Consider the following 15,215-nt stretch of genomic DNA (forward strand, 5'->3'; position numbering starts at 1 on the left):
TAAATGTTCCAGAAATTAGGTATTTCATAACATTTCTCTCTCTATGCCCAAATTTCTAGGACTACTGTAAATGGCAATATGACCGTACTTTCTCATTTGAAGAATCCATATCAAGTATTTCTTTCTGTCTACCTTCGTCTTCACGTGTCATAGTTCAGACACAGCTGTTGCCAAAATAAAAAGTCTTTCTTACAGGATATTTATGTAACAGAATGCATGTTTACAGTTTTGAAACCAGAGGTGAGATTTTATGTTGTAAAATTATTCTGCAGGAAATCTTTTCTTGCAGTGATTCATGGAAACTCCATTGAGTTGTGCAAATTGTGCTCCATTAAATTAAATTGCAGGAAAGCAGCTCATAAATGGAAGGAGAATGTAATTATAATACTAAAAAACAACCAAACAACAACAACAACAACAAAAAGCAACAAAGAAAAACCAACCAAACAGCAACAACAAAAACTTTCTTGCTTTATTTATGACATTTTCAACTAAAACCACAAGTGACAAACACAGACTGTGGTTGTCATGGGGGAAGGACTTCATATTACCCCAGAAGAAATGGAAATATAGTTGTAGTACTAATAGACACAATAATGGGGGAGCATGTTGAAATGCTGTGTTGTGAATCCAGCAGCTTAATCTATCCATTGATGTAAAAAGCAAAACATCAAAAATAGTGGCGACTCAGAGCAGGAACTGCTGGTGGCCCATGTTTCATGAGCAAGAAATTCAGGATTAGAGATCCAGAAAGATTTGGCAAAAGGAAAGGCAAAGATGAAGTGGTGATTTTCTGTACTCCACATTTCCATAAGAAAATTTGCAAGTCTTGCATACCCTCCAGGCTCCCTACTCCTCTGCAGAAGGCACTAAGGAACTATCACTGCTTGCGATGGACATCTTCTGAAGCTCCTCGTGATGGACAATTTCCTTACAGAAAACCATGCCAAGGGGACCTACCATTTTTGGAGAGCTCTTGTAGGCACAACAGCAAAGCCCAGAGCCTTACAATCCCAGTTCAAGGGGTACCTAAATCTGGGAGGCAATTAGGTTTTACTGACAGTTCTGTCCCATAAGTGTATAAAATCTGCCTTTAACCTTTAATGGCTCTGAATCCCAAATGTTTTGCAGCATCTGTGTGTGTTCTTCCCTTCTTTCTTGTCATTGTGTACTTTCTAAAAAAGCAAGTTTATGTCCAGTTCTGCGCTCCCTGGTGCAAAAAAAGACAGGGGTCTTCTGGAGAGAGTCCAGTGGAGGGCCACAAAGATGATAAAGGGCCTGGAACATCTCCCCTATGAGGAAAGTCTGGATGACCTGGGTTTGTTCAGCCTTGAGAAGAGAAGACTGAGAAGGGATCTTATTAATGTTTATAAATATCTTAAGTGTGGGAGTCAAAGGGACATGGCCAACCTCTTTTCAACGGTCTGTGGGGACAGGATAACGGGAAATGGTCATAAATTAAAGCATAGAAAATTTTGCACCAAAATGTGAAGGAAGTTTATTCAAAGTAGAGGTGACAGAGCACTGGAACAGGCTGCCCAGGGAGGCTGCAGAGTCTTCTCCTCTAAGTTATCTCCTCTGGAGATAGTCAAGACCTGCCTGGATGCCTAGCTGTGCAGCTTACAGCAGGGCGCCTGCTTTGCAGGGGATTGGACTCAATGATTTCTAGAGGCCCCTTCCAACCTTTACAATTCTGTGATTCTGTGATTTATTAGCTGCTTGCAGAAAATTTGTGATTATTCCTTTTATAAAACTCAGTGTAACAGATATTCAACAACTTTGTGCCTGGTGTGAAAGTTCTAATGGAAATTTTCACCTGTATTTCAACCTCACAAATACATATGCTTCTTATAGGAATAGCATCTGGAGGTGAGATCTCTCATTCTCCGAGTCCAAAAGTCTTTCACTTTCACAGGCTTAACATTAAAGTTCTATAAGTACTTTGGAATAGATAAAACCTTTCTATTTGTTTTGGGAAATGTAGGCATGAATGGCTGTCACTTGACAAAGATTTGTAAGGCAATAATGGTTCGTGTTTACTATGATTAGTCATGGGTAGAAGAGTTGAAATAGATGGCATTACATTTTTTTTTTTTTAAGAGCTGTGTGTCAGCAAATGCCTTTTCTAGTTCCCCCGAAAACTGAAGAGTTGGTTTAATTCTTGATACAACTCCACTGACAAGAAGAGAATTTCATCTGCAATGAATTTAGCTCGAAGTATTTTTTGCAGTTGTGGCTGTGTGTTCAATTTCATGTGCATGATGTATTCAGAACACATCTCTGACTTCTTTGCAATTTCTATTTTCTTGTTATTACCAGTTTGATACTGACTCTCACTATTTCCACATATTTTTAGTTGACATTTGAAGCACTGTGTCTTATTGATCAGATCAAGGAACTACAGAAACAGGCCCACACTGAACTTCTTACTGCCATGGCTGCGCTTTTTAAAATTTTTCTGGATTGTACTCTGTTTACTTTTAGAATTGAATATTTCTTTTTCACTTTAGTAGAAGCTTCATTTTTTGCCAGGTCTCAAGACTCATTAATAGATGTGTTGTGAAAGGGCTACGAATTTAATCAGTAAGATCTTTGCTCAGAAATCACCATTTTTTCGGCAGAATGGCTTTCGCCAGCATGACATACTCAGCACTGTGGGCTGACCACTACTTTGAGAGACAGACACACTGCTCCAAGGTTAAGACTACACAATTACATTAAAGGTCTTATTTGACTAGATCTGAGGTTAAGTGACAGTAACTACTAGCCTCTCTTGTGGCAGATGTGTCTTGAAAAGAGATACTTGCAATAAACAATGGAGGTGATCAGAGTCCACATGTAAAGGGATATGCTTGCACTTATTCTCTGTTCCTCTTTATTCATAAAAACACCACAGATGTATCCAAAGTTATCAGATGGCTTGGCCTGGAATCCTTGAAAGGTCCATAGTCCCATTCTTCACAGAACGTGCTGTTGATTGACCATTTCACATCATTCATTGCCATTTCTTCAATTTTTGACCCTTGGCTTTTGTAAAATTACATCCCTGTACTACATGCATGCATCTAGTACTTTGAGATATGAGTTCCTGTTTACAGCTGCTAAATAATGCTCACTGTCTACAATAAACAAGCCAATCCATAAGGTACTTGTGTCTGCCAATAAAGGTTTACAAAGGTCAGACAGTGAAAGCGTGGCCCTTTTTCGTAGACTGCAAAACTGAAACTCCTTTTGCAGAATTACAGGTGACACCAATAAGATATCTTTCAAAAACTGAAATGCAGCATCTGTTCGTTTAGTTAGAAGAAGGTGTGTGACTTCTTATGCTGTTCCTTCTAGCCTTTAAAGCACACAGTCTGTCCCTGGCTTTTGATTATACACAGCCTTTCTCTTACATACAGTTCATATCATAGATATACAAAAAATAATTGATTTCATGTTCTCCTTTCCCCAGTTAAATATATATATATATATTTAGCATTTACTTGGAATGGATCTCTGTTTTTTTTGGACAAAAAAAAAAAAAATCTCAAAAAATATTCGGTATTACAAGACAGCAAGGTCTTGACATCCAGAATATATAGAATGGATTTAGCTCTTGAGGAACTTATGGCATAGTGTTCTAATGCAGACATCAATTTAATTTCAGTTTGTGATTTTCTGTGTCACAATCACATGACAGTGAGGTGTGGTAATGATAATGTATAGATGGTAAAACTACAGAAAGCCATTCAGCAGGGAAAAAGTAGCTGTTCAAAGCTAGAAATAAATGAGACAGATAAAACAGTGCAATAAGTAGAAGGGAGAAGGCAGTTTTCAGAAGATAATTTTAATTGATTCAGTTCGTTCAGGAATAATATCAAATGAAATTGGGCTTTTAAAAATTAATATTTAATTAGTATATTAAGCATGTTTTCAATTTCTGCTTTGACATATTGCTTTTCTTTCTTGACATTTTCTCTCTAGATTTTCAAGCCAAGTGTTCATGATATGATCAAGCTAGCTTACAGAGAACAAGAACGCTCTTTTGAATAATGGTTAAAAACGGATCCCACCTGGATGCTGAAACGCTTGCAATGCTTCAAAATAAAGCTATCTCCATCACTCTCCCAGTGGTATATACAGTGGTGGCTATTATCAGTATTCCTGGCAACTTTTTCTCCCTTTGGGTGCTCTGCTGGCACATAAAACCCAAAACACCTTCTGTTATCTTCATGATCAACCTGAGCATCACGGATCTCATGCTGGCCTGCTGCTTTCCCTTCCAGATTTCTTATCACATTCAGAGCAATCACTGGATCTTTGGCAAAACTCTTTGCAGCCTTGTGACTGTGATGTTCTACTCCAACATGTATTCTTCCATACTGACTATGACCTGTATCAGCATAGAGAGGTACATGGGCGTGGTATATCCCATGAAGTTGATCAAGTGGAGGAGAAAAAGATATGCCCTGGGTGCCTGCGTGGTAATGTGGATTTTCTTGCTACTAGCTTTCTACCCATTGGAAAGCACAGATCTGACCTATGAAGTGAAAGAACTGGAGATTATAACCTGTTTTGATGTCCTCAAATGGGAGATGCTGCCCAACTTCGCAGCCTGGGTAGCCTTTCTTCTCACTCTTTTTGTCGTGCTCTTCCTGATTCCTTTCATTGTAACAGTTGGATGCTACATTGGCACCATTCGGAAGCTTATTCAGACATCAAGCAGATATGGTAACAAGCAGAAGACTAGATCCATATACCTGGCAATTATAGTTCTTTTGGTATTCATCACTTGCTTTGCCCCCAATAATTTTATCCTACTTGCACATATGATTGTCCGTCTGTTTTACAAAGGGAGTTTGTACCCTGCCTACAAGCTCAGCTTATGCTTAAGTTGCCTCAACAACTGCATAGATCCCTTCATTTATTATTTTGCATCTAAAGAATTTTACCAGAAGTTCATGCAAGTTTTTCGCCCTAAGGTACCACTGAGTGACAGCCTGGAAACCAGAAGAGAAAGCTTATTTTCTGGCAGGACCATGTCAGTCAGGTCGATGTCAAGTGGACCTATGGATGGCTTAGAGGGAGTGAAGATCTGCTTGCAAAGGCAAGAAAGTGTGTTCTAGCCTCAGGCAGGAAAGCACCTCCGAGTTCCATATGCAGAGGCAGAAAACGTTTCTTTTTGAATAGCTACTCCTTTTTGAATAAGTTTTCTCCAGTGACAGACATCAAACCATACTCATACTGTGCATGCTACTTTAGCAAACAACTGTTTGCTGATAAGAAGTGCAAGCGCAAAAGAAACTGAGTTTATTCAAAAAACCACTGAAGAAAACCCAACATAGTTTTTTAAGGGTTAGCCTGGAATTAGTCCAAAGGATAAGTTTAGAACAAGAACTACATTTAAGATGTATGATTTCAAGCATTACCCAAAGCTTGACGTCCTAGATGAATGTGAAATATTGCTGCATATGAGTTAAAGCTTATGTTGAAGAGGGATTTGGGGAAGGGGAGTTATTTTTCTAAGCACTGTGTTTTGGGTTTTTTTAATGTATTGCTTTCTCTCTTGTATTTCTATAAAAGCTTGTCATATATATATATAAATAGCTTGTCATTTTACCATTAATGCTTAATACATAGCCACTGTGAATTCACCACAACACTCACTCAACTGTTTATCGGAACCAAACCACACTAACCTTTGAAAAGGTTAGACTAACTCATATTGTTTACTTCAATTTTATCTAGCAAAATATCTCATGCAATGAAAGAAAAGCTAAAACAAAGAGTATTTGAGACAACTTCAACGCATGGATTACATTTTCATTTTCTGAAATTATTAACTTCTCAGGATGGAGAAGGAGGTAAAAGAAGAGAAGATAACTTAATGTGTTTAAAGTAAAAACAAAACAAAAAGAAAAAAAAAAATACACACACAAATCCACTGCTTACTTACTTGGGAATGTAGTGTCCAAATCCAGCTCATTCAGTGTCATTTTCTTCAAGCATGCCCTACACAGTTGCCTGCTCTAGCCCTCTAAAGAAAGAAATAATAATAATAATTAAAAGCTATACAAGACATAGCACAGTACTTTCAGTAGTTTGGACGTGTGCCTCTATTTACCTACACTTTCTGAAAAGATACACAAGCTGGGTTTTTCCTAAGAAGTCCCATCATCGCAAGGCAGAAATTCAGTTATACATGTTTTGCAGGTCCATGTGATAATTTAGCATGATTTTGCCTTGCTTTCAAATCCCTCTTCCATCCACTTAAAGCATTACAGCTTTCTCTCTACCAAAACTGTTTTCAACACTTCGGCAGAAACTGTTTTGTCACTTATCATAATGTCCCCTTCTTTCTCCCTCTTTTTATTTTTTTTTTCTTAACATGCAAATAGTTTTCTTTGTTATTTTTCCCAGTTCTAATGTGGATTTTCATTCTGTTTGATTTTGAATTTAATCTTCAAGCACTTATTGCATCCTGAAATGTGCTGGAATGTCTCTAATGTAACTGACATCAAACAGAACAGAAAAGGCAGAAGCTTTGCACGTTGAACATCAACTGTTATATTTGGAAAAATACTGAATTGCTCCTTTTGCAACACAGAAAAGCTGCTCACAACTGACTGAAAATGTTCTTCTCTCCAGCTTCACTCACCATAACACTTCATCCTTTTCTCAACTGTGCATCAAAAGCAATAGGAATGATATCCCATGCAGGTACTTCTTCGTATCAGCTGGCCTCAAGTTAGCTCACACGCAAAATTTCAGTTTTTGTTAGTGGGATTGTTTCCCAGAAAAGGAATGTGGAGGCGAACAACGCTTTGAATTTGACAGTGTATACTATGAAGCTTTGGGGGTTTTTTGAAAGAAGATGAGAAGTTACTTCAAAAATAGCCCAATGAACTGCTCTTCGACACTGGAAACATCCTCGAGGGACACCAGAAGGTGCAAGACTACTACCCTCCTTGTTCGGTATATGTGAATTTAAATGTATTTATATGTGTATATGTACATACATATAAGCGTGTGTAGCCATTTGAGAGGTTATTGTGAAGTTCATACATACACTGCCTTCAGTTTAGGGAAACACTGTTTCCCACAGCATTCTCTTAAAGAAGCTGGCAGCCTGTGGCTTGGACACGTATACTCTTTGCTAGAATAAAGAACTGCTGCATGAATAGGCTGAGAGTGGTGGTGAATGGACTTAAATCCACCTGGTGGCCAGCCATGGGTGGTGATCCCCAGGGGTTGACACTGTGATCTGTCCTACTCAATACAATACGACCTGGATGAGAGCATTGAGAGCACTCTCAGCAAGTCTGCAGATGACACCAAGTTGGGAAGAAGTGTCGATCTGCCTGAGGGTAGGAAGGCCTACAGAGGGATCTGGACAGGCTGAATCACTGCACTGAGGCCAATGGGGTGAGGTTCAACAAGACCAAGTGCCAGGTCCTGCACTTTGGCTACAACAGTACCAGGCAACGCTACAGGCTTAGAGTGACTGGAAGACTGTGTGGATGAAAAAGACCCGGGGGTACTGGTCAACTCTCAGTTGAACATGAGCCAGCAGTGTGCCCAGATGGCTAAGAAGACCAATAGCATCTTGGCTTCTATCAGAAATAGCATTGCCAGCAGTAGCAGGGTAATGTTATCATCCTCCTGTACTCAGCACTGGTGAGGCCAGACCTCAAGTACCGTGTTCAGCTTGGGGCCCCTCACTACAAGAAAGACATCGAGGACCTGGAGTGTGTCTGTGGGAGGGTAACAAAGCTGTTGAAGGGTCTGAAGCACAAGTCTAATGAGGAGCAGCTGAGGGAATTGGGATTATTCAGTCTGAAAAAGAGGAGGCTCAGGGGAGACCTTATCGCTCTCTACAATGCGAAAGGAGCTTGCAGAGAGGTGGGGGAGGGAGATAAGTGGCCTCTTATCTCACATAACTACTGATAGGAAAAGAGGGAATGGCTTCAAGTTGCACCAGGGGAGATTATATCAGGTTGGATACTGGGTAACATTTCTTCTCTGAAAGAGTGGTCTGGTGCTTGAACCACCAGGGAGGTGGTTGAGTCACTGTCCCTGGAGGTGTTCAAGAAACATGTAGGCGTTGTATTCAGGGATGTGGTTAGTTGGGAAATATTGGCGGTAGGTGGATGGTTGGACTGAATGATCTTGGAGGTCTTTTCCAACCTTGGTGATTCTATGATTCTATGATTTTATGATTCTAGTATGAGTTCTGAATGACATGCTTACTAGATTGCCTCTGTGGCAGTAATTTTACTGAGAAGCTATGAATATATATAAGCTCATGTTCTGTTTGTTGTTATTGTTGGATTTGTTTTTTTATTGCTTAACAATTTAATGTCTGAATGTGCTTGAACTTTTTTATATAATAATAAATGAATAAATAAACAAACCGTGAAAAAGACATGATTTAAGATGTTTGCACCTATCATGTGCAAGTTACTTCTCTGCTTAGAACAAGGCATGGAAATCAAGTTATTAAATCAAATGAATTGGTTTTCCATTGCTACTGCCCCTTTTTTCTACATCTGTGAAAATTTTAAAGTTTCTCACTTTTCCAAGCACTCTGAAGACTGACTTTTTTTTCTTTTCTCTGTATATCTATTCATTTATTCTTCTATACTAAAGCTTATGTATAAATACTAGAGGCTGGCAATGGGATTCCCACTTCCCATGGCTAAATCTGAAAAGCAACAATACTAGAATACTGGACAAGTTGAACAACTTGAAATTATTTTCCACACCCAATAATTGCACCAAACCCATATATATCCTAATTTCAAGGCACTTATAAAAGGGGGCCAGAAGGGCAGGTCTTGTCACACCACCCCAACCATGGAGTTGGCAGCTGAGAGGATCTGTTGCAGCCCCAGCTCTTTTGCTGGGGATGGGATTGGGATGGAGCTGTGGCAGAATGTTGACTGCAGCTGGATCTGGCTGAGCTGTGGCCATGGCTGGGCAGAACTGTGAGAGTAAGAGCCTGGCTCTGTTGCTGTCTCACTGGGGCAGAGGCTGGGCTGGTGGCCTTGGGTCTGATGTGCAGCCTCGGGCCATGATGAGGGAGCCCAGAGGGTGATACTGGACCCTGCTCCTGGGCAGGGTGGGTCAGGCTGAGATGATCAGAGTTGTGGGGATGCTCAGGATATGGCACCTTGTTACAAACCTTCCCTGGACTGTGCTCCATTTGGAGTTCAATGTCTGTTTGGTTGTGTCTATGCTGTTAAGTGAAAGATGGACAGAGGTTGCCCTAAACTCTGTTAGTAATATTTTTATCTGTTTTCTTAGTTCAAGGTATAAGAAATAAGATGAGGCCTACATTGCTGCCCAGCAAATAGGTGATTCTATAGGGTTATATTTAAGGTATATACTATTTGCCCAAACATATGTGTGAAAACATGAATGCCTGAGGGTAAAATTCAGTGTTGGTGACCACGAAGTAATGCATACAGGTAAACCCAGTCACAGCTTTGCATACAAAGTGATGTGCTTTGCAGGGATGACTTTGTATCACACAAGGTAATTTCAAGCATTAACTCAGTGAAAGTGGAAAGCAAGCAAGTCAAAAATAACAAATTGTTGGGAGTCAGGAGAACAATCTAAAAAAGTTATTATGCTTGCCAGATAGCTGCAAGAGTGGGCAAGAGTTTTTAGACACTGCTTTTAAGTGCCCAGAATGAAAATTCTAATATACAATAAATCTCACAAGAGTAATCAGGATGTAAGCCTCGGTTATTGTACTCTAGTAGTTATATGCATCCTGAAAAAATAAAAAAGAACTCATTGTTGAAATAAATCATGTACTATCTTCCCTCAATTATGATGAAGTTTATAATCTCAAAAAGACTTGCTGAGAGCAAGATTTCAATCATGCTACTCATACGTGATATATTCTGGATTACAATCATTTTAGATTACATCTTTGTGCATAAGTGTTATTTTGTCAAAGTCATAAAGTATAATCATGGAGAACATTATAGATTAGAGGACAACACTTAGCTGAAATATGTTTTTAAAAGCCTTCTGATGTCATTTGACAAAAAAATCTGTCTGAAGTCTGGACTTCTACAGAACTCTCAGTCTTCCATGATTTGCTTGTAAGGCTTATGATTTTTTATATTTTCCTTTAAGTCTAAATAGCTGGAGATATGTTAACAGCTGAGGAGACTCTGAGGACTCTTAAAGAGGTTGAAGATGTCAACCAGGATACCTTTCAAAATTTTAGCACAAGTAAAATACCACCTGCTTGACTATCTTGGCTAGTTACAATGCCCAGCAGACAGTCTTTCTTTTTCAAGGAGCTTTTTATTCTGTAGAATTTTCAGCTGTGGTGGTTCTCTTTCCACAGCTCCTGCATCAGTGTTCACACAACCTGGCGCTGTGTCTTATCAGAATTGTCCAGGAAAATGTGCACATTATCCTTCAAGGAGCTGCCAAGGCTAATTCTCCCTTGAAGATTTTCCCAGTATCTTCCACATCCTCAACTGTTGTTGCTGGAATATAGGCAAAGAAAATGGGAAAGTGTTTCACTGAGTGCTTCAAATTCAAAGGAACTCAAAGGTTTGATTCCTGCTGTATATCTTAAAGACCTTGTCAAAGGAGAAAAGGCTTTGGGGGAGTAAAAACAGATTCAAGTAAGAGACGGGTGAGGGGCTGAAGAAGTAGCCTCTATGGAAGCTGAGGGAAGTAATACCGTAAGTGAGAGTTTGGAAAAAGATGCAGGAAGTTTGTCTCTAACAGAAATCATCCACGGTAGGAGAATGTCTGTAAATAATTTTCTTCATAAACAGCCAATTTCTTTTTAGAAACATTGAGCCCTTTTAGTGTGAAAGTTGGAAGCAGCAGCAACTCTCCAGATTCTTGCTGCAAAGAAAGGAATGTGATTAACAGATAAATAAACCACTACCTAGATACAGAGCAAACACCTCACAGAGGAACTCAGATATCTAGAAATGTGGGCTTGCCAGGCACAAAAGGCACCGTTTATCTGATCAGAAACTAGATATTAAGTGTTGCTCTCAGTGTCTTAGTGCATGGCAATATACATCTTGATTGCCTGCACTGTTTCTGGAATCTACATAATAGCTGTATTTGCTGTTGGTTGTGTTCAGACATCCAGATGTTAATAAACTTTCACCTCACCATGAAACCACACCACAAAAGGAATGTTAGTATGCTGGGCCTGTTACTTTCTGCTTCTTGAGAGCTTTCTTCTTATTCTGCCATCTTCACGCTTCTAACAGGAGCTTGCTCATCTGATGGAAATCCATGTAGGCTTATAAGCTGGTAAAAATATTCCTGGGGACCACAGCAAACGTGCAAATAGACTGCAAGTCTCTCTCACTTCCTCAAACCTGTATGGCTCCACAGAATTCAAGACAAATATATCATGTTAAATGACTATAGCTCTCATCTCACTGCTTACTTCTATAAAGACCATATACAAACTTCTCACTTTGAAACTCTGCAGGGATGTGCAATGAATTTTTCTTCTTCAAAAGGATTCAGCAATTCAACATTGATGGTGCTATTTTCCCAGCTCCTGCTTACTGACCACAAGCTGACATTTTTCCTTTCCCTATATCACATTGCTTTCCAGTCTGTGCAGAATGCATCAGTGTCTCACCACATTGTGATGAATAATGTAAATCAGTCAGTATGATTCTTCCTAAAATGTCAATATATTTGTAGCAAGACAACTATTTCCACATACTGTTGGTAAAACCAAGCCTTCAATGCGGTAAAAAATAAGATACAGTAGAGCAGATAACTTTAATTGATTAATCTGATCAGATCAAGAAGGCAGAAGACAAAAATAAACTCTGTAAGCTAACAGTATTTAATCTAGATTTTACACCTGAATTTTCACGTTCAATGAAGGTATTTGGGTCTCAGTTACTGTTGTTCATATAGTCGTGCAAATTTGTTGGTGAGGCATTAAATGCTGTTACAAACAGGGTATCTTTATGATGTCCCCTTATAGTTCCCATCTCATTTATACATTAACTGTCAAGACTATCTGACATTAACTTTAATTCTGAGTATCCCTATATGCGCGCGCACACACAGAGCTATATTAGGTAATCCTTAGCTAAATCTACCAAATGGTACTTCGAGTGCTTATGGTGTTGGGTTTTTGTCCCTACCAGTTACAGTTGTTCATAGCTATGTGAATACAGCAAAGCCATAGAAAAATGATGGAATCTACTGCCCTCATGTGGAGACTGGCAGAGTAAACATACAAGGAACACAAAACGTTCTTAAATGTGAAGACTGAATTAGGAAATCACTTTCAGGAAGTGCTGGAATTCCAGCTGAAACAAATGAAAATATTCCCTGCATTTTATCTTCGTTTTTTTCTGCCTTTGCAATGTTGTCTTTCCAGTAATCACTACACTGTATAAGCAGAAGAGAAGGAAGACCTAAGAGAAATAGTCTATTTGTTTTTCATACTTAGACAAATGTAGATTTGTATGTGATATAATATATATGTATGTTTTACATAAACACACAAACATATATAGTGTGCATTTTTTTTATATAGTACAGACATTATGTACACATACATTTTCTGAAAACATTTTATTAGCTTGTTTGTATGTCCTTTTGAATATAAGCAATCAAGACAAAGTGGGCTTCACAATCTGATAGAGTATTTACTTCTCTCTGGAGCTTACATAAGCAGTAACAGGAATGAGACAGGGGCAGCACTGAGATTAGATGTGGAATCACAATTGCAGCATGAGCAGGCCATGTGCTTTGAGAGACACAGGAATTGGAAATAGCCCACTGCCCTACAAACATATAAAGAACCAGTAGTGTCGTCAGCAAACTCTTACCCCTCTGTCTCAGTGTCTGTAGGGTTATTCAGCACTGCCCCGTCTTCTCCCCTGAGGCCATTTGTTGGCCTCAAAAGCAAAAGTAAGCTGCAGTTCAGACAAGTTGCTCTCAGTGGCAGATGCAGGGCTGTGGCAACAGCTGAGAAACAGCACTGCTTCTGTATTGTGTAAACTGACACATGTTGTTGTCAGGTGGAAATGAGCTGGAGGGAAACACTCCTTTCATATTTCCACCCTGTGCTGCTGCTGTGGATCTGGTAGCTCATCCTCTTGGACAGCAAAAGGACACTTGTCATTCATTGGGGTGTAGCTGTGTTCTCAGTGGGATTTTTTCAAGACTCTAGATTTTTCTGCCTTGCAACACATCCCCTTTTTTAATTCTTGTAAGGAACTTCCTTACATTATTTAAGTATGCTGGTGCTTCATCAAAGCTTGAATGACGACTTCTGTGTTAAAAGGTGCCTTGTGAGTGGCTACACGGTCCCCGTGGGCACTGCTACATCCGTGTTTGATTTAGTTAATTCTATTTGTCCCATCAGATGGGCATAAAGCTGCCAGAGAGATGGGCTGATATGTCTTTGGTACGAGATATGTTGCACTCCCTTGGATGTGAAGTTTCTTCATAAGCAAGGTATAATAATATTTGATAACTAGGATAAACATCATCAAATGAAGTATACGTAAAAACATTTATAGGAACATTATAAAATACACAGACTCTGTATTTAACTGAAAATAATCCTTAATGACTTCCTGTGGTTTCCCCAAAATCTCTCTATGTTCTTGTAAGATTGCTTAAGATAAGAAGTGAATAATGTGAAGCGACCATGTAGGCACACTGAGCTATTGCAGGCCTTCAAAGTTTTATAGAAGAGAACAAAGTCCTTAGACTTGAGCTGAAGAAAACTTAACTGATATTATAATGAGGTTCTTAAAATTGAGCTATGAGAGCACAAAGCTAGCAATTTTGTGAAAGAGATCTAGGGTACCCACTCTGAAAACACTCCCTCAGTCTGGAAAAACAGTTCTTGAAAGTCTTAGGATTTTTCAAAAATCCACAAGCCTAGTTGAACATGCAAACCAACCATAACAGATTGAAGACATATAGTATTAATTGAGATGGGAAAATCACTGCAACTCTACAGTTCAGAAGAAATGGCTTGGTAAATACATTTGTATGTAAAAAGATAAAAAATAATGCAGATAATGTTGTACAATACAATTATGTCAATTGTAAGCACAGGAGAGTCCCTGCAGCTGGTCATTGTTTGGTCTTTAAATCACAGATGTTCTCCATACAGTAACAATGAACAGATACCTCTTCATGAATTGTGTAGACACATTGGACTACAACAAGAATTTCAATGCCAGAAAGTGGCTTCTGAAAAACATACATCTGCATTCTCTGAATGAATGAAGTTGCCTTAGAAAAGTCAAACTGTCTTCCGAAAGGCGAAATGCTTCATTCCCTTCAAGCAACACTTGTAGGATTCTCTACCTTCTTTGCAATGGAAACGTAGCAGGACAAGAGGAAGTGGTTTTAAGTTGAGGGAGGGAAGATTCAGGTTGGACGTCAGGGGGAAATTCTTTACAGAGAGAGTGGTGAGGTGCTGGCATAGGCTGCCCAAAGAGGTTGTGGATGCCCCGTCCCTGGAAGTGTTCAAGGCCAGATTGGATGGGACCCTGAGCAACCTGATCTATTATCAAATGGGGCATGTGGCAGGGGGATTGGAGATCCATGATCCTTGAGGTCCCCTCCAACCCAGGCTATTCTGTGATTCTGTGTATTGTTCCCCAGAAAATGTAATCTTGTGTTGGTATAGATGACTCAGCTAAATAACACATTCAGTTTGAAATACAAACTCTTACTGGGATATCTAAAAATGTTGGCACAAGAGTTTGATTAGCATAGAGTTCTTCAGATCTATACATGCAGCAAGTTATTACTGTGATGGCCATGGCATAAATGCATAGGCAAAGAAGCAGAGAAGTTCTCAAAAAAATTGTCGAGGAAAGGTCTTTACAGTTCAGAGCTCTGTTACTTTGCTTTTGTTCAAAATACGCCAGGTATTTGAAAAAGTCAACAGTTTCATAACCAACCTTGGACAAGCTAATCTTTGACTAGCACAGTCAGCCAAGGCAGAAACTTTTCTGATAACTGTTGGTGTCACCAGCTTTCACCTCGGTCACCTCGCTGCAGCCTCACACTTGCTTTGCCCAGCTCTTGCAAGGCTACAATGGAGAAATTAGAAATAATTACTTATAAAATCTCTATAAACTGTGATAGCTTACTTCATAATGTTTAGCGTGCTCAAAAAGGGTTTTTTGAACTTTCCTGCTTAAGTAACACACATGGAAATGAATACAAGTGTTTTA

General features: G+C 39.3%; 1 protein-coding gene across 4 annotated transcripts in view; it reads left to right on the forward strand.

The window, feature by feature from the left end:
* Positions 1–8,531, forward strand: part of P2RY8 (P2Y receptor family member 8) — a 29,949-nt gene extending 21,418 nt beyond the window's left edge. For all 4 annotated transcript variants that reach the window (XM_031596144.2, XM_031596145.2, XM_031596146.2 and 1 more), the window contains exon 3: positions 3,967–8,531. In XM_031596144.2, the coding sequence (XP_031452004.1) occupies positions 4,035–5,108 (1,074 nt within the window). In that variant the 5' untranslated portion in view covers positions 3,967–4,034 and the 3' untranslated portion in view covers positions 5,109–8,531. The remainder of the gene's footprint in view (positions 1–3,966) is intronic.
* Positions 8,532–15,215: the final 6,684 nt, after the last annotated feature.

Source organism: Phasianus colchicus, chromosome 1, assembly GCF_987193195.1.
Source record: "Phasianus colchicus chromosome 1, bPhaCol1.hap1.1, whole genome shotgun sequence".
NCBI lineage: Eukaryota > Metazoa > Chordata > Aves > Galliformes > Phasianidae > Phasianus > Phasianus colchicus.